This window comes from Doryrhamphus excisus, linkage group LG2 (assembly GCF_037039965.1).
Source record: "Doryrhamphus excisus strain RoL-2023G ecotype Guam linkage group LG2, RoL_Dexc_Guam_v1.1, whole genome shotgun sequence".
NCBI lineage: Eukaryota > Metazoa > Chordata > Actinopteri > Syngnathiformes > Syngnathidae > Doryrhamphus > Doryrhamphus excisus.
Window position 1 is genome coordinate 14,585,483 of NC_136358.1, and position 19,629 is coordinate 14,605,111.

Sequence of the window (19,629 nt, forward strand, 5' to 3'; positions counted from 1 at the left end):
TTGCGTTTGTCAATGTGAAGCAAGGAGAGAAGCATAAATCCTCAACTTTACAAATGTTGTTTCCCTGAGGCCCCCTCTCTCATTTTAACCTTGCCATCATATTAATCAGACCGTAAAACACTTTAAAAGCAGCATTTGGAACTGAAGCGGACTTCTGGTCTATTTCTAGTTATGTTAAAGGTAGGATATGCTGGCCTTGCTTGTGTAATAACCTTTTGCTCCTCAAGAGGTGGACTATTTTCTGGACTATAAGTCACACTTTTTTCATAGTTTGGCAATATAAAATTTTGTCTTTGACTTGATCTTGAAAAAGAGGAGTTTTCTTAGATATGGGTCGATACCAAACATGAATTCACATAGGTAGGTGTACCAAATGCTGTGGCTGTTCAGTGTAACAAAGCAGAATAATTTGTCACTTTGTTTTTTTCAGGTGATAAATCCAAAGAAGAAAGAAAAAAAGAAAAAATATCTCAACTCTGGAACGGTAATTCAGCTAAACACTTGAAAGTCATTTTCACCGACCCACATCTAATCATTCCCCCTTTCTCTGTCTCCCTAAGGTAACACTGTTGTCGTTTCTGGTGGACATTGAAGTCACCTTCCTGGACTACATTAAAGGAGGGTATGTCAATGACCACGTTTATTTAAGGCACACTGTGAAATGGGGGTTGTTGCCCTTTTTTAATGAGACATGCTGCTGGGTGTCCCGGTCCTTGTGTTACGGTGGCCGACAGAGCTCGGCAAGATTCAAAATGCAGACACGAGAGCACCGTCGCAAAAAGCGGAAGCACAGTTGCAAATATTCATCGTGCGAATACAAATACACAATCCACCTATGCGACTACAGAGTATTATCAGCATGGTTACACTTGAGCGACTGAAAGTGTGAAGATGGTTGAATTTAGGAAGGTAAGTGAAATATTTTTGCTCGTGTTCACATACTGTAGTATATGTGCATGCAACCTCAATATAGCATCGTTTTTATGAAGCTAGCTTTGCAGTAGCATTCATTATTTGTCAGTAAAGTAAGATTAACTTGGATGTTCTCTAACTTTTATCGAAATGCATTCATAAATTTTTGCAAGCAATGTACAGTCTTGACTCGCCATATTGCGGGTCCAGTTTTGCAGCTTCACTTTATCAGTGTATCTAAAACATATAAATGAATAAATCATGCTTTTTTTGGTAGAATATGGCCTGTTATTAGTCAACAAATAGGCATGATTAAGCTCATTTTTTGGCCTAAATTAAGCATTCATTCATTCGTTCATTCATTCATTCATTCATTTTCTACCGCTTATCCTCACGAGAGGCGGGGTACACTCTGAACTGGTCGCCAGCCAATCACAGGGCACATATAGACAAACAACCATTCACACTCACATTCATACCTATGGGCAATTTGGAGTGGCCAATTAACCTAGCATGTTTTTGGAATGTGGGAGGAAATTGGAGTACCCGGAGAAAACCCACGCATGCACGGGGAGAACGTGCAAACTTCACACAGAGATGCCCGAGAGTGGAATCGAACTCGGGTTTCCCAGCTGCGTTCAAGCATAATAATGACAACATGAACTGAAATATAGAGTAAATATTCTACACTGGTAACTCGGTGTCAGGGAAGTTGCTGTAATGACCTGTTGGTATGGAATTGTTGATTTAATGTCAATTCCAACGTTCATGAACTCACCACTAGTTTTATTGGTGGATAATGAGGAAGTATTGTTGTGGGAGGGGAGGTAAGAGGAGACAAGTGTTTTGTATTGGAATTGAGCACTCCAATCTCTCAGATTTTCCCTGATTTATTTTGAGGGCTGTCCCAAGATCTTGTGAGATTAAAACGTGACAAAATTTCTTGTTCAGTAAAAATTATGTCCAATGTCCAGACTGATGATAAAGTGATCTATATATATTGCCAGCTGCATGCTTACTGGTTTTCTTTGTCTCCTAAATGGGTTGGTTTCATGAACGGCATAAGCCTTTTTGTCAGCACATGGTCTGAAAATGATCATTTGACAATTTAATTTGTCACGGTTGAGTCTGAAATTACCCGCGATAAACAAGGGTTCACTATAAATACGGTATATACACCTTACAAATACACGCATACTGTGCTTCAACTTCTGTGGATATCTCATTGCCTTTTTAATTTCCAGTACAAGACATGGAACGGGATGTGCTCGAAGAACATATATCCATTACAGTGAAGATTGTTTTCTTCATAGAACCTGGAATGGTAGAATTCACAATAGCATCATTGCTCATACTGCCACCATATACACTGCAACGCTTCATTCTCTGCTCTGTATTAACTATAATGGCTTTTTCTTTTGGTGGCTGGATTCTTTTTCGGTGATGGTTGGAGTTCTGGTATGTTACCGCTTTTTGTACTGCCCATAAAATATGATATCTCAGTCCATGTGGGCACTTTCTTATAACAGCACAGTCCCAAGAAAGCCTGATCCAGTTGAGCAATCTCAAGACATCAGAAGCAGCATTTGGTACAAATGAACGCTGATGAACAGACAAGGTGGAAGAAGATGGAAGTCCAATAATAGGATGACATCCAAGTTACATGTATAGTCGTCAGCATAGTGATGTTTTGTACTTTTTGCTGTTGACGCTTAATTTATATGTTATTGTTATTATTGTTGTTTTGTGTCATTATTATTGTTGTGAATTTTTCTGAATAAAACTGTATGTAGATTGCTTTAATTGAGCTTGCATTCACCAGATGTTACAAACTGCTACACAAATAACTAATGCATCGAAGCTCACGTCAGCCACCATACTGTCTGCTTAACAACCCGTATTGTGACGTGGAAAACTTGGCTGTGAGACAACCAAAGACAGAATGACCGAGCCAACACAGAGCTCTTACTCCAAAGTGCATTCCCATGTGTGCACTCATGCATTGTGTTTCAACACTCGCTTGTGTGACCTTGTGTGTCTCTGTGCACATGTTCCACTTGTACGTACGGGGAAGACTGTGCAACTAGACGAAGTATAGAATGTCAATGTGGGAAGAAAAACACAATTTTAGCCCCTTTGTTCCAATTTACAGCTTACTTTACAATCTGAAACACGGTGTCAGATTACAAAGTACAGCGTCTAAAGGGGAGATGCATGTATATGTTTAAAATGCTGTTCTTCTGGCCCTGCGATTGGCTGCCGACCATGGCCACTAGGGGAAAGGGGGGTTTCAGCAAGCAGTGACGTTCAGTGGCCAACACAGAAATACCCTTTTATTTAACCCTTTTATTTATTTTATTTAACTTTTTAAATTTATTTATTTAACCATCCCCCTGAACCCTGCTCTTTAAACCAGGGGTGTCCAAAGTTTGGCACAGGGGAAATTTGCTGCCTTCATGTTGTTTTTTATTGGTCCACAGCATCCACAGCCCACATTAGAATTTATAAAAGAAGAACAGAGTTATAAAGGGCAAAATGTCATCATTTTAATAATGATTTGCTTGACCTCCATGGGTTTGGTTTTAGCATATTTAATCATCATAACGGTGAAGTATATACAGTGCATCAGGAAAGTATTCACAGCGCTTCACTTTTTGTACATTTTGTCATGTTACAGCCTCATTCCAAATTGTATTAAATTAATATCTTACCTCAAAATTCTACACAAAATACTCCATTATGACAATGTAAAAAAGTTTTTTTTTTTACTTTTTTTGAATTTATTAAAAATAGAAAACAAAAAAATCACATTTACATAAGTATTCACAGCCTTTGCCATGAAGCTCAAAATTGAGCTCAGGTGCATCTTTTTTCCACTGATCATCCTTGAGATCTTTCTACAGCTTAATTGGAGTCCACCTGCAGTAAATTCAGTTGATTGGACATGATTTGGAAATATAATAACTGTCTATATAAGGTCCCACAGTTGACTGTGCATGTCAGAGCACAAACACCAAGCATGAAGTCAAAAGAACTGTCTGTAGACCTGCGAGACAGGATTGTCTTGAGGCACAAATCTGGGGAAGGATACAGAAAAATTTCTGCTGCTTTGAAGGTCCCAATGAGCACAGTGGCCTCCATTATTCGTAAATGGAAGACGTTTGGAACCACCAGGACTCTTCCTAGAGCTGGCCGGCCTTCTAAACTGAGCGATCGAGGAAGAAGGGCCTTAGTCAGGGAGGTGACCAAGGCCCCGATGGTCACTCTGTCAGAGCTCCAGCGTTCCTCTGTGGAGAGAGGAGAGCCTTCCAGAAGGACAACCATCTCTGCAGCAATCCACCAATCAGGCCTGTATGGTAGAGTGGCCAGACGAAAGCCACTCCTTAGTAAAAGGAACATGGCAGCCCGTCTGGAATTTGCCAAAAAGCACCTGAATGATTCTCAGACCATGAGAAACAAAATTCTCTGGTCTGATGGCTTTCGTCTGGCCACTCTACCATACAGGCCTGATTGGTGGATTGCTGCAGAGATGGTTGTCCTTCTCGAAGGCTCTCCTCTCTCCACAGAGGAACGCTGTAGCTCTGACAGAGTGACCATCGGGGCCTTGGTCACCTCCCTGACTAAGGCCCTTCTTCCCCGATCGCTCAGTTTAGAAGGCCGGCCAGCTCTAGGAAGAGTCCTGGTGGTTCCAAACGTCTTCCATTTACAAATAATGGAGGCCACTGTGCTCATTGGGACCTTCAAAGCAGCAGAAATTTTTCTGTATCCTTCCCCAGATTTGTGCCTCAAGACAATCCTGTCTCGCAGGTCTACAGACAGTTCTTTTGACTTCATGCTTGGTGTTTGTGCTCTGACATGCACAGTCAACTGTGGGACCTTATATAGACAGTTATTATATTTCCAAATCATGTCCAATCAACTGAATTTACTGCAGGTGGACTCCAATTAAGCTGTAGAAAGATCTCAAGGATGATCAGTGGAAAAAAGATGCACTGAGCTCAATTTTGAGCTTCATGGCAAAGGCTGTGAATACTTATGCAAATGTGATTTTTTTGTTTTCTATTTTTAATAAATTCAAAACATGTCAAAAAAACCTTTTTTCACATTGTCATAATGGAGGATTTTGTGTAGAATTTTGAGGTAAGAGATTAATTTAATTCAGTTTGGAATGAGGCTGTAACATGACAAAATGTAGAAAAAGTGAAGCACTGTGAATACTTTCCGGATGCACTGTAAAAAGTTTCCCCGGCATCTTTTTTTTTTTCTTTTCTGTATAAACTTTAGACAGTCCTGCTTTGGCCTAACAAAAAGATAAAAACTGGAGGAAACACACTGTTCTAAAGTAAGAAATTCTACAGGTAGGTATACGGCTTATAAAACCATTCGGTCCAGAACACCATCCAATTGGCTGCACGGCAGCTGAGTAGTTAGGGCGCAGGCCTCCAGCTTGGAGAACCGAGTTCAATTCCACCCTCGGCCATCTCTGTGTGGAGTTTGCATGTTCTCCCCGTGCATGCGTGGGTTTTCTCCGGGTACTCCGGTTTCCTCCCACATTCCAAAAACATGCTAGGTTAATTGGCGACTCCAAATTGTCCATAGGTATGAATGTGAGTGTGAATGGTTGTTTGTCTATATGTGCCCTGTGATTGGCTGGTGACCAGTCCAGGGTGTACCCCGCCTCTCGTGCAAAGACAGCTGGGATAGGCTCCAGCATACCTGCGACCCTATAGTGAGGATAAGCGGCATAGAAAATTGGGTACACCATGGACTGGTTGCCAGCCACTCACATTCATATCTACGGACAATTGCCAATTAACCTAACATGAATGCTTTTTGGAATGTGGGAGGAAACCGGAGTACCTGTCAGATGAGAACCATGAAAGATATACTGTTAAAGTGTAAAATGTACCTGTAAAAATGTACATGTAAAAGATACCATCCACAAAAAATGCTTTTTAGCTCATAATTTAGCTAGGAAATGAATAATTTGGAGCTTAGCAGTAATTCTTTAACCCAGTGTCCCAGTACTTGTGTCTATATAGTGTGTTTTGCATTGCCCATTTTTCCAGTGTGGCTTTTGGATTGCTACACTTGAGGTTCTCATTAGGGGTGCTGTGAAAAGAAAACAGCAGATCAATATGCCATTGATTGACATGGCAGGCTGTGAAATAGTTCAGGTGAAAGACTGATGGGTTGTTCATTTTGCATGCACACAGCCCACTCCTGTAGTACACGTGTTCACCATGTGCCCTTCGCTCATGTCTCCTAATGGAGAAACATGGTCTCGTGCATCGTTCCAAACAATATTTCATTTTCCGCAGCACTGGCGGGGCCGTCGTTGCCACTGTGAGCTGCATGCTTATGCGGGCAAATAAAGTGCCAAGCGGTGTATCACTGCTTGAGATCTAAATGGACTGTAATGGTCCAGTTGCAGTCGTAAGCGCATAATGGGCGCCCAAACACGCCCGTGCTTGCATACACAAATACTCCTAAATCACTCGAGCCATGCCCTGAAATCCCTTGTATGTGTGTCTATTTTCATATTTCCTTCTGTCTCCTCGTACGCTTCTTTCCTCCCGACTGCGCTCTCATCCCCTGATTGGCAGCTCTTTTCGGCGCCTCAACCCAATCAGCTAATTGTCCATTTGGACGTAATTAGGTGCATGATCGGCTGACTGCATTAGCATAAACGACTGATTCGGGAAGGCTCCATCTCAATCCAGAGCATCACTGCTCTCATTCTTTTCATTGCGCCTGATAAAGTGAGGGCACCACCCATGGTTCCATAGAAAGGAGCCTCCTTTCACGAGGTCGCGGATAAAAATGAGCAGTTGTTGGCCATATCTTTCATTTGGAGCCACGTCTTTGATGGCTGCTCTGTCACTCATGGTGACAGATATTGTCTCCTCTTATTTTGGTTGGTGAATTGACTATTGAAACCAGAATAGAAGCAGGAGGAAACCATGCTTGTATTGAAACCATTGTGAGGAGATGTCATTTCAGAGCCAGAACAAAGATTTGAAAAGCATGCATCCAATGAAAATGATGAGATTTTTATGCCACTGCTGCTGTCAAAATTGTATATGAGACATTTACCTTCTCCCATCCCCATGTGATTGGACACTTCCCAAGCTGCAACATCTGTGTGCATATTATCAGAATTGGTCACATGGCACATTTGTAGGCCACTGTGGAAAATGGTGTGAAATGAGTTGTTAGGGTGGGGTGCAGTACTGTTTGCAACCAATAGAGACGTCCCGACTAGAAGAAGAACAAACACACACCAGTGACCTACAGAGATGCTCAGAAAATAGTGTCTCAAAGGTTGGAAAAGTTCACAAACAACAGAGGGGTTCTGATGTTAATCTTAAGCTAAAGGTGATCCACCCCTGATGCTGTTTTTAGGCCGCCTTGTGCCTTCATGCGGGAACCTAAGACGAGAGTGGACGCACTGCACACCGTCTTAAAGGATTTTTCTCATTTCGACGACAAACACTGCCTATTGTGAATTCTGATCCGCAATTAAAGACAACATTTCTTCACAACCGAGGTAAAAGCTACTTATTAGAGGTATGCTTGAACAGATGAAAATAGGCACTTTTGTCGAGTGCTGTTGCCAAGCAACCAAATTAGGGAGCCTGTCCGTCCAGGAGCACCGCAGGTGTTCCAAGCATGCAAACCTTTTTCTTTTTTTTTTTCCAAGTGAAATGACTTTCATGGGTGCCTAATTATGGCAACTTCTACATAATCTGGAAAATGAACTGCTTCATGTGGATGTTACAACCCAAAAACTGGGATATCCTTCATCTTACATGCCAGACTATTTTTCTAACCTTAAAGGTTCATCATTGTCATTCAGCCATATAGCTCTGCTGATTATTTGCTCTCTGTCTGTGCACGTAAAAACTATTTGTTATAGTTAGGTAAATATCAAGGTGGGGTTTGTGAAATATCCAAGTACCTTTATTTTGTTTTGTCAGCCTTATGTAGTTCATCATATTTCATGTTTTTCTGATTCGCGCTACTGTGTGAAGGTTAGCAAGGTACTAATAATAAATAGTGCATCTTCAAATGTTATGGAATTTTCCACTGAAACTTCCACTCTTACAGATTTTGCAACACATAGCAAGATGCACCGGATTATAAGGCAAATTGTTAATTTTTGAGAAAATTATAGTGCAGAAAATACGGCACTTATATATTACCATGAGATGATATTATTCCCATACTACTATTCTATTCTGATCTGTGTCCATCTCATCCTGTCCCCCTGAGTGTCCAATGACAGTGGCTGATATCTTGTAGAGCCTCAACTTCACAAGCCTTGTGATGTGACAAATGGGATGACGCTGATGGCTGCCTCAAATGGCGACATTACATGAGCTTGAGTGGCATAAAAAAAATTGACTATGCAATATTTTTATGGCACGTTCCTAAAAGCAGGCACAGGAAGAACCATCAGACAAATCGCATTCAATACTGCTGTTTGCACGGGGACAGAAGGGGATTGAGACCATGTTTGATTAATGAATCATTTCCCTGCCTTTTTTTTTCTTCCAAGGACCCAGATTAACTTCACAGTGGCCATTGACTTCACAGCTTCCAATGGTGAGTCTCTTTGTAAACACGCACACATTTGGAGGACCTGCATGAGGACATGAAAGTGGACTGATGTATTAAAATATGAGCTGCAGGGGGTACTTGAGTGTTTTCTGATGCCTCTCTACATCAAGTGACAAGTGACTGCTAAAAGCTCAGTGCTCCAACATAATATTATTGAGTTTTCCGTTCCGGTCCAATATCCTGTACAACGACACAATACAATTTGACCCCAAAAGGCTAAACCACTTAAATGCACATTTTGTAATGTAATTCTTTGCATCCCTCTTTTGCAAATGGTTGATAATAACTTCAAGAGCAAAATAGTTGAAATTGATTCAGTCTCAACTAGAAGAACAATGAGCATGACAACACCTCAAGCAACATTATTTTATTCAATCACTCAAGGAATGTTGTGACATTTAGGAGGAAATAGTACCAAAAAATGTAACCTATTTTATGTATAACCAGGGTTTTTGTGGGCTCTTTTTGAAAATAGACCATGCACATTTCATTTATCATATTGACCTAAATGTAACATAATTTTTCCCTAAAACCGAAAAATCGGTTTTACAGAGCTTCTCTTCTGTCACTCACACACACCATTTCCAGTCTCACACAAAATGTATTTACAAATATAACACCAACGGCTGCATGGCGGACAAGTGGTTAGTGCACAGGCCACACATCTAGGAGACTAGGAGTTTGATTCCACCATCGGCCATCTCTGTGTGGAGTTTGCATGTTCTCCCCGTGCTTGCGTGGGTTTTCTCCTGGTACCCCGGTTTTCTCCCACATTCCAAAAACATGCTAGGTTAATTGGCGACTCCAAATTGTCCATAGGTATGAATGTGAGTGTGAATGGTTGTTTGTCTATATGTGCCCTGTGATTGGCTGGCGACCAGTCCAGGGTGTACCCCGCCTCTCACCTGAAGACAGCTGGGATAGGCTCCAGTACCCCCGCGACCCTTGTGAGGATAAGTGGTAGAAAATGAATGAATGAACTATTTTCAATTGTCACATTTGAAACTTTACTATGTGTATGCACACGTGTTACAATTGACCTTCTGCCTGCTACACTACTTTTCCACTTCCTCCTTCCTGTGGAGCGTATTAATTCATGAGAAAGATGCATGGCGAGCTAATACACTTAAATACACTTCTGCACTGAACATGATGTCTTCTATTGTGCACTTGCATCATCGCCACTTTTGGACGAGACGTATAAATACGTCTTTGGGATTGGCCGTTTGGTAGCGACTGAGTTAATAACAACTGTTATGGGCCAGCTTAAGCATCATAGACTTCTTGTTTCAGTAATTGTGTGTGTAAACACTGGGTTAATGTTTGTTCCGTGTCCCACCAACAGGTAACCCAGCCCAGCCCACCTCTCTCCACTACATGAGCCCCTACCAGCTTAACGCTTACGGCATGGCCCTGAAGGCAGTTGGGGAGATCATACAGGACTACGATAGCGACAAAATGTTCCCGGCACTCGGCTTCGGAGCCAAGCTGCCTCCTGATGGACGTATCTCGCATGAGTTTGCTCTGGTGAGAATAAATGGAAGAAAGAATTTTCAAGAAAGTACTTTAATGCATCTTTGTCCTCCTTGCTGATATAGAATGGGAACCCTCAGAATCCATACTGTGCTGGAATCGAGGGCGTGATGGAGGCCTACTATCAGAGTTTGAAGTCAGTTCAGCTGTACGGACCCACCAATTTCTCCCCGGTGGTCAATCATGTAGCCAGGTACTGCACAAAAGTTAACTCACATGCTTTAAACTCTCGCTCTTTCTTGGCAAATCATTTGTGTGGGAAAAGGAACACCAAGTACATTTCACGCTCAATGTGTTTTCTGTAATAAGCACTTTGTAAGACAGTGTTGCCAGGTAGCTGGGAAAAGTGAGAAATGAGAAAAGGCACACGAAGGGAACTTTTGAGTGCGTGTTTGTTTGTATTGGAGGGCGTTGTTGCTGCTGCAGGTAATCACCCGGATAAGAAAAAAAATGTCATTAGTAATGTGTTTATTTTGCATTTTGAAGCTACATAGGCGGACACTGGAAACCAGCTCCTAGGTTGGGTTCATTAAAAGATACTCGGTGGGCACTTTGATACAATTTTCTCAGCATTCACATTGATATTTTTGTCATGGGCAGTCACTTGTTTTGTGCGCACAAGGGTCTACTCTAGATGTTTGAATCCCCACTTGACCAAATGGACAATAAACCAAACATAACAAATGTGAGCACACCCTAAGAACTGTTTGTCGGGTTTGTCGGCCCCTTTTCTCCACCGTGTCAAACCTACAACATTGTTGCATCCTTATTTGCTCCCAGTACCAGTGTGCAACACTAAGTTGGGGGTAAAGCCACACACTGTCTTGGCTTCCACGTTCACAAAACTGAAGTGTTGCAGAGATGGCTTACAGTGCATCCGGAAAGTATTCACAGCGCTTCACTTTTTCTACATTTTGTCATGTTACAGCCTCATTCCAAACTGAATTAAATTAATCTCTTACCTCAAAATTCTACACAAAATACTCCATTATGACAATTTGAAAAAGTTTTTTTTTGACTTTTTTTTAATTTATTAAAAATAGAAAACAAAAAAATCACATTTACATAAGTATTCACAGCCTTTGCCATGAAGCTCAAAATTGAGCTCAGGTGCATCTTTTTTCCACTGATCATCCTTGAGATCTTTCGTAAATGGAAGGAACGAATAATGGAGGCCACTGTGCTCATTGGGACCTTCAAAGCAGCAGAAATTTTTCTGTATCCTTCCCCAGATTTGTGCCTCAAGACAATCCTGTCTCGCAGGTCTACAGACAGTTCTTTTGACTTCATGCTTGGTGTTTGTGCTCTGACATGCACAGTCAACTGTGGAACCTTATATAGACAGTTATTATATTTCCAAATCATGTCCAATCAACTGAATTTACTGCAGGTGGACTCCAATTAAGCTGTAGAAAGATCTCAAGGATGATCAGTGGAAAAAAGATGCACCTGAGCTCAATTTTGAGCTTCATGGCAAAGGCTGTGAATACTTATGTAAATGTGATTTTTTTGTTTTCTATTTTTAATAAATTAAAAAAAAGTAAAAAAAAAAAACTTTTTCACATTGTCATAATGTGTCGTTCGCGGGGCGGGGAGGTGAAAGGTCATATTAACTTAAGTCTTATTGAACTGTGGATGTGCACAATGGACACAGAGTTAGTCGTCCTGAAACAGGCGATTGACAGATTAACTGTGGAGGATGAAGAGGAGAGGGAATCATGATATTTACTTAGTGGCTATTGAAAAAAAAAAACAACATGTCTCTTTCCCGGTCTTTAATAACTCCAGAATAGCTGCTGTGTTGAAGTTTCATAGCAAAAGCTTCCTCCTGTATAACCGATGTGTGTGAAAAATATAATGAGAGGTTCAGTATAACAATAAAGCCATAATAAAAAATAGTTTTTATATTTTGTGATGTAATTTAAGGGCTTAAAATAATACTATACTAACTAACACCCTGCTTCTTGCCCCAAAAAATCAGCTGGGATAGGCTCCAGCTTGCCCTCGCCACCTGAATGAGGACTTGTGGCATAGAAAATATATGAAAGTGAATGACTGTATGGGAAACATTAAAATTCCGTGATGGGAGGACACATCCAAATCTGTCCTTTTTTGTATTTAACAGGTATGCCGCATCAGTTAAGGATGGATCGCAGTACTTTGTGCTCCTCATCATCACAGATGGCGTCATCTCAGATATGGCCCAGACCAAGGAGTCTATTGTCAACGTAAGGGCCACTTTGATATTTTGTAAACTATGCAAAAAAAGTTGTATATGGTGCTGGTACTATGCTATACTCTATTGTAATGGTACTTTGTAAACATACTATTAATCCAATGGAAGCTCTGTTTCACAGGCAAATCAGATAAATTCATAGATATAATGCCATGCAAGATGTTATCATGAAAAACTTTTGCTTGCATGCAGATGGCTCAAGCATGACAAAATGTGCAACACTACAAGGGAGTAGTAGGAGTATTTCCATAACTCACACAGTGTTGCTTTCACATATAAATCATATTAGTCAACCTTCAAGAGTTTTCTTTGCTATTCCAACACAGGAATGATTTAACTGGAGAGCCTATGCTGTTATTTCGTTGTATTTGGAGCCGTGCTCTTGCTCTTGACAGCATGTTATTCGCCCTCTGTCCGTCCCCTCCATCAATGTCAAGTCAAAAGTGTGTTCCTGAGGGAAGCCAGAGTGCGTGTGGAATACAGAAAAAAATACTTTTTAGAAATAAAAAAAAGGCAGTGATCCTTTTCGGCGGGGAGAAAGTGAGGAAAAACTGCATAGGACAAGCAGAGGGCAGCACAGACTGAGAGATGACCTTTGTAGAGGAGCAACAGAAAATATAAGCTCATCTATCGCTCAGCAGCCTGAGGTCAACCCATTGCTCAAAACACACTCCTCTGGTCATTTGCAAGCTGAGCTCAGGCAAGAGCATTGCCGGTATTATTATTCATCCCCGTTTTTATTCACCGGTGAGATTTATGGATATTTCCCCCCTCCACATGCAGGCTTCCTGTCTACCCATGTCCATCATCATCGTGGGGGTGGGCCCTGCGGAATTTGACGGTGGGCAAACAAGAGCATTTACACTTATGAGTAATGGTTGCCCTTCTGGTGAATGACAGGTCTCTGACTCTTTTTATTCTCTTTCTGCTTATTGTCATCAGCCATGATTGAATTGGACGGCGATGAGGTCAGAATTTCATCCAGAGGAAGGTACGCGGAGAGGGATATTGTTCAGGTACGTATTAGCTCCTTGATTACAATGGTCTACACATTTTTGGCTAAGTCTCATTTATTTTGATAAGATGAACTGAAAATCAATTGATAGCTGTGCTGGTTGGATCATGTATTCAAGATTTTGGCATTTTTGCTTAAAAATATTAATAAAAATTTGAAAATATTTAAGTTGAACTTCCTTATCAGCCAAGAAATAAACAATCAATATCTTAAGACATCAGCTGATTGATTATTCATTCATTTATTTTCTACCGCTTATCATCACGAGGGTCTCAGCTGTCTTCGGGCGAGAGGCGGGGTACACCCTGGACTGGTCGCCAGCCAATCACAGGGCACATATAGACAAACAACCATTCACACTCACATTCATACCTATGGACAATTTGGAGTGGCCAATTAACCTAGCATGTTTTTGGAATGTGGGAGGAAACTGGAGTACCTGGAGAAAACCCACGCATGCACGGGGAGAACGTGCAAACTCCACAGAGAAGGCAGAGGGTGGAATTGAACCCCGGTCTCCTAGCTGTGAGGCCTGTGCGCTAACCACTCAATCGCCATGCAGGCTCTGATTGATTATGATAGATAAAACAAGCTAAAGTATGACTTAAAACAACAATTCCTTTATTCAGTATGTGAATATCTGTTGGCTTGTCAGTAGCATATATGGACTCCATCTTTTCTCCCTAGCTACAATGTCCTGGTGGAATCCTTCCCCGTGCTCATCACTTCACAAAGAAATCTAGAGGGGAATGCAAAAAAAAAGTGTATTTTCAGTGGGCTTTGTAGGACTTCAGGAGGTTTGCCACCAGCTGCTTATAATGTTCTGCCTTGTCATTTCCAAGAAACTCTGATGCAAAAGTCCATTTCCGCTACGTTCATTAAATATCTCTACATGCATCTATAGTTCCAAGAGAGATATTTTTCAAATGAAAACAAACCAATTTATGTAAAAACTCTAGATATATTAAAATGAATGTATTGGAATGTGAAGACAGTCTTTCAGATAGAACTGCTTGCTTGTAGACGCTACATTCTAATAAACCACCAAGTTTTGTGATAGCTCTACACCGAATATGTTATCACTGACTGTATTTGTTTGTGTTGACTAACACTCCACGCAAAAAGATGAATATTTGTCAAAACATGCACCCCATGTTGCTTGTGCAATTATTTTCGGAAAAATACACCACAGTATTAGTGACAACTCTTTCCGTGGAGCTATTGGTGACGGCGCAAACCGCCCCCTCTGTTTGAAAATGGACTTTGCAGATCTGGTCTTAGCATCTTGGAAACGTTAGAGGTTATGTTTTTTCCCCACTGGATGCACTCTGAAATGGCCCTGGTCTACATAGGTGGGAAAAAGAGGCATGCTTGTTAGTTGTAACAAGCTAAAGATCCACACACACACGCACACGCATATACATACACAGGCAGGGCATCTATACAGAAAACCAACACAGAAATAAAGTTTTTTTTTGTATATTAGCAGTCAGTTCTGTCTGCGGCTTCTCATTATCAGCAAACTAATAAGGCCCGGTGACACGACGAGGTTTGAATCTCACAGCAAGGGGCTTCCAGCATAAATTGGCCTCCTGTATGATCTTGTGATTGTAGGTGCCAGCAGCTCATTAAGTGAATTAAACAGTCTCCATCTTCATTTCACATAGCTATAACATCCAGTCTTGTACTGTACTGTACTGTACTGTACTGTAAGACACACACCAACCATTGCAAGAATGTTACTTTACATGCTGTCACGTTATTTTCAGACAATAAACCAAATTAAATAAATGGAATAAAATATACAGTCAATACAAGGCATAATCATTCTCATTGTGAATGTAGTACTGTATTCTACATTGGCCACTAGGTGTCAGTAATTGTTCAGTGAGCACTGGAAACACCAGAAAAAGGCATTTATACGGGTACAATAATAATAACATAATAATAATACTGTTGGTGCCACAACCAACAACAAGCTAAAACTCAATTTAAACCTCAGACGTCACTTCGTGTCCTTCACATATCTGTCCGCCCACCACTAAGGTCCCCTAGGAAACACATTTATTGTGACACATACGAGCAGGAGTTGTATTTACAACTTAAATGACTTATTTACTCTTATGTCTACTGTATTGGGTAATACTCCCTCTAAAGCCCACATTACAATACATAGCAACCACAAGAAGTACGTTGTTCAGAAAAATAACAACAAGGAACTGCTAACGTTTAAGTCTGTTATCTTATTTATATTTAATATCTACTTTTTTTGATTATATCTACTAAATTGAGTAATATGTTATATTAGTTCTGTTTAATATCTACTTTCTTTGATTATATCTACTAAGTTGGGTAATACAAGTGTAAAGGTGACTATAGGGGTGTTATTTCATGTCTAGAGAGCTCTAGTAAAGTTAAAATTATATTAAGAAGATCGTAAACAGGTTTTCTATGAAAATAGTGCTTTTATTAATATCGAATCCTACTTGGGCGAAATTAATTTAACTCCACTTAACCATGACGAACAAGGGACGACTAAATATTTTTTCAAAAAAATAAAATAATTATTGGTCCATAATCAGCATAAAAATGCGATATTGGTTAATATCGGCATCTGATTTTTTCCCAATCATGAAAAACGATATTTAAAAAGTGTATACAAGGCAGTACAGGAGATATGTTACACATGTTACACATATCGGTATCGATATTGGCTGTTATGGGTATCAAAAAATTTAAATTTAGATAATATTTATTTAGACAATAAAAAAGCTATTATCAGACATTTTTCCTTTTCATTTTTGCTGTTTTTCCATTATTGTTATTATATTTTGAACATAAAATATGTTCACTATTTGGCCTCTTTTTTTCAAAGAACTAAATATGCATTTTGCCTCAGTGTGAACCCGATCAGCTTTTCATGAGTTGCTGTGCTCGATGAAATAGTTTTCTCTTTCCTTTCCTTCCAGTTCGTCCCGTTTCGAGATTACATCGACCGGACGGGGAACCACATCCTAAGCATGGCCCGGTTAGCCAAAGACGTCTTGGCCGAGATCCCGGACCAGTTCCTGTCTTACATGAGGACCCGTGGGATCAAGCCGGCGCCGGCGCCACCTCCCTACACGCCTCCAGGACAGCCCATCCAAACGCAAATATGAAGGGAAAAATTAGTCTCTGAGTGATATTTGAAGCCACTCTCCATGCCTTATGTGTCGTGGATCTCAGTGGTCGTTCTCGTGTTCTGGAGCAGCTGCATGCCGGGGCCAGGAGAGTGGACGGGGAGGGAAAACCCAATCTGTTTACTTCCGCTGTCGAGCATTCCTATCACTGTCTGGAATTTTTGATTTTTTATCTTATAGCCTGGTGGCGTTGGAGGGAAAAACGGAGAAGCAGGTTTTATTTTTAACTTACAAAAAGAATGTCCCCAGACAACACAAAGGAATGAACACTAACCTGTAAATAATCTTTGTCTCTCACTGTTTACAGTAAGAATTTTTACTGTTCGTACTTTTATACTTCAAGCTTGTGATATTCTCTCTCTCTCTCTCTCTTTCTCGTTTTTATCCTGACGTGCGTCAGGTAGCAGCAGTGCAGGTCCCGGTAGCCCGTCTGTACCGTACCGTGCCGTACCGTACTTGACTGTATTCCTGGTGTTTATCGACCTTTTTGCATGAGTGTAGCCTGGAGCACGTGCATGAATATAGCGGCCCTGCACTACCTCTTCCAACCATCCGTCTGTCTTGAGGTGGGTGGAGTGTGTATGAGTGTGTGCGGTGATGGAGTGGTTCAATTGTTTCTCTCAGTCTGTCAGTCTTCCTTCTTAAAAATCTCCCCCGTCTCACTTTTCCCCTCTGCTGTGTTTCCATCCATTCTGATTTTCACCTTTGGTAAACAATGTAAGTATATTAAACATATTTATTTTGCCTTTTAAACAAGTTACCTAGAAACATGTCACATACTGGACATATAATAATCCCATAAAATGTGCTTTATTATTATTTAGTCTGTTTATGTGGAGTATAGCTCATTGAATATTTTTTATTCTGTATATGGTGATATGCCTCTGTCAAAGAAGCAAAAAATGTGGTCTGTTTTTAAAACAATGCCTACTTACATCCTATTTCAGAGCCTATTGCCTCAAATTAATACTGTTGTAAAACACACGTTGTACCCAAAAAAACAAAGGTAGAAAAACTGCTTTACTGCAAATTAGTACTGTAACTAATGCTATTTTTTTCTGTTACAGTTGATATATTTTATTCTGTATAATTTTCTTATATCTTATATATTTAATCTAACATTCTTATAATTTTACAATTTCTACCAAGGTAGTATTTCTACCTTAAAAAAGTCACTTATTTTTTACTGTATATTCCTATAACTAGTGACCCATGTATATTACATATGTTGTTTATGTTGCCTTGAAAACACTAGCATACATCTTTACTGCTTATCACTATGTATCTGCACTTTAACACAAGTTTCCAGGGGGAAAAAATATGTAGGCGATATTTTTTGTTTTTATTTCAGTTACCAGTATATATCATTGTGTGCAATCTTTGGTAACACAGTTTCCAATGATTAGCATTGTAACCAGTATAATATTACACATATCATATTGAGTTTTTATTCTTTGTCAACACTACAAAATTGCTTTAGTGAATCTGCACTTTCACACAAGTTACTTTGAACATGTATTACTGTATAATAACCAATATAGCTCTACAAAACTATATTATGTTGCGTTTCCTTGCAAAAAGCCACCTTGTGCATATTTACTATTTGTGATTAAATCTCAAGGACACCATTTATTTTTTCATGAGTTAATTTATTAAATAGATTTCGGCGGCCTTACTTCCACAATGAATGGAAACACAGTTACTCTCGGTCTCTTGTCTCTTCTCGGCCTTGGCAGTGATGCCCACATGCTCGGGGGTTTGTTTGTATGACTGTATGTGTGTGAATACGTGTTCTTAACATCATGTTAAAAAAAAAAAAAAACGCTCTCAAACCATGTTTGAAAGCGCGTAAAGAGCCCAGTGGTCAAAAACGCAAAGAAAATACACATTTAGTCCTTTCATGGCTTTCCGTTTGAAGTTAACTATTTTATTTTTTTTGGACTGAGCGATGTATGAGTGAAATATCGATCATCAGAAAAAAACATTTAGACTGTGCTTTCTGTATATGTGAAGGGGGGAAAAACATTTATTTTGTAGTATTATGTACCTAACCTAATGTGACAAGGTTAACGTGACTATTCTCCAGTGGACTGATTTTAAAACTGGTATTAGGACTGAAGCTCCGATTTCTAACCCGTGGGACCAATACAAAACCAGGCCACAATCACACACTGCCCCTTAATGTTGATTTGACTTTTTCATCATTTATTAGATGTGTGATAAATCTGATTGATGATCTAAGGGGCCATCCATAATATAATTTTCAACATTTTCAGAAGAGTACTCTGGCTGTATTTTGGGACTCTGGTCAATCAGTCACTGCCCATCAACATTGTATTGAACATGAACAAGATAAAAAATTATATTAAATGCCTCTTTTTTTGTACAGTAAACCTCGGATATATCGGACTCGGAAATTCGCTCACAACGGACAGATAAAAAAAGAACCAATTTTTCTGTAATGCATTTCCAATAAAAATTCATTGCACATATCGGATTTTTTATAACGGATTTTGCCTATTTCGGACAAAATCTCCAGTCCCGTTCCAATTTCCCTCGCATATATCGGATGGCCGCATCGTGGCCTTTGATCCATCTTTGATCCATGTTCACAGCCAAAGCTGAAGATTATAACATCTTTGTATGAATTACAAACATGTACATGAGCATGTACAACGAAAAAAAAAAAAATTGTGAAATCTGTAGAAATGCCTTCTTGTTGCTATTAGCGAGGTTTAGACGTCTATTAGAGGTTTATGACGTCACAGGCTATTGAAATGTATGGGAACTTGCCGACTTGTCAATAGCCTGTGACGTCATTGTCGTTTGCGTTTACGTTTATCGTTTGGTTTCTAAACCTCGCTAATAGCAACAAGAAGGCATTTCTACAGATTTGACAATTTATTTTTTTTTCGTTGTACATGCTCATGTACATGTCTGTAATTCATACAAAGATGTTATAATCTTCAGCTTTGGCTGTGAACATGGATCAAAGAAAGTTCCCCCATGGCATTGCGCGTCCGTGTAATGAATGTGGCGGACATTTTCCGGTATACGCATATAACGGATTTCGCTTATATCGGACAAAACCAGTGGGAACAATTAAATCCGATATATCCGAGGTTTACTGT

At 40.0% G+C, this 19,629-nt stretch overlaps 1 protein-coding gene across 4 annotated transcripts in view; it reads left to right on the forward strand.

The window, feature by feature from the left end:
* The window catches only part of LOC131131891 (copine-8), a 65,490-nt gene extending 47,166 nt beyond the window's left edge, over positions 1-18,324 (forward strand). For 2 of the 4 annotated variants that reach the window (XM_058076900.2, XM_058076901.2), the window contains 9 exons: positions 431-484; positions 561-622; positions 8,474-8,520; positions 9,881-10,062; positions 10,134-10,261; positions 12,194-12,296; positions 13,088-13,145; positions 13,247-13,320; positions 16,289-18,324. In XM_058076900.2, the coding sequence (XP_057932883.1) occupies positions 431-484; positions 561-622; positions 8,474-8,520; positions 9,881-10,062; positions 10,134-10,261; positions 12,194-12,296; positions 13,088-13,145; positions 13,247-13,320; positions 16,289-16,477 (897 nt within the window). In that variant the 3' untranslated portion in view covers positions 16,478-18,324. The other 2 variants (XM_058076902.2, XM_058076904.2) reach the window with 2 other exon arrangements.
* The last annotated feature ends 1,305 nt before the right edge of the window (positions 18,325-19,629 follow it).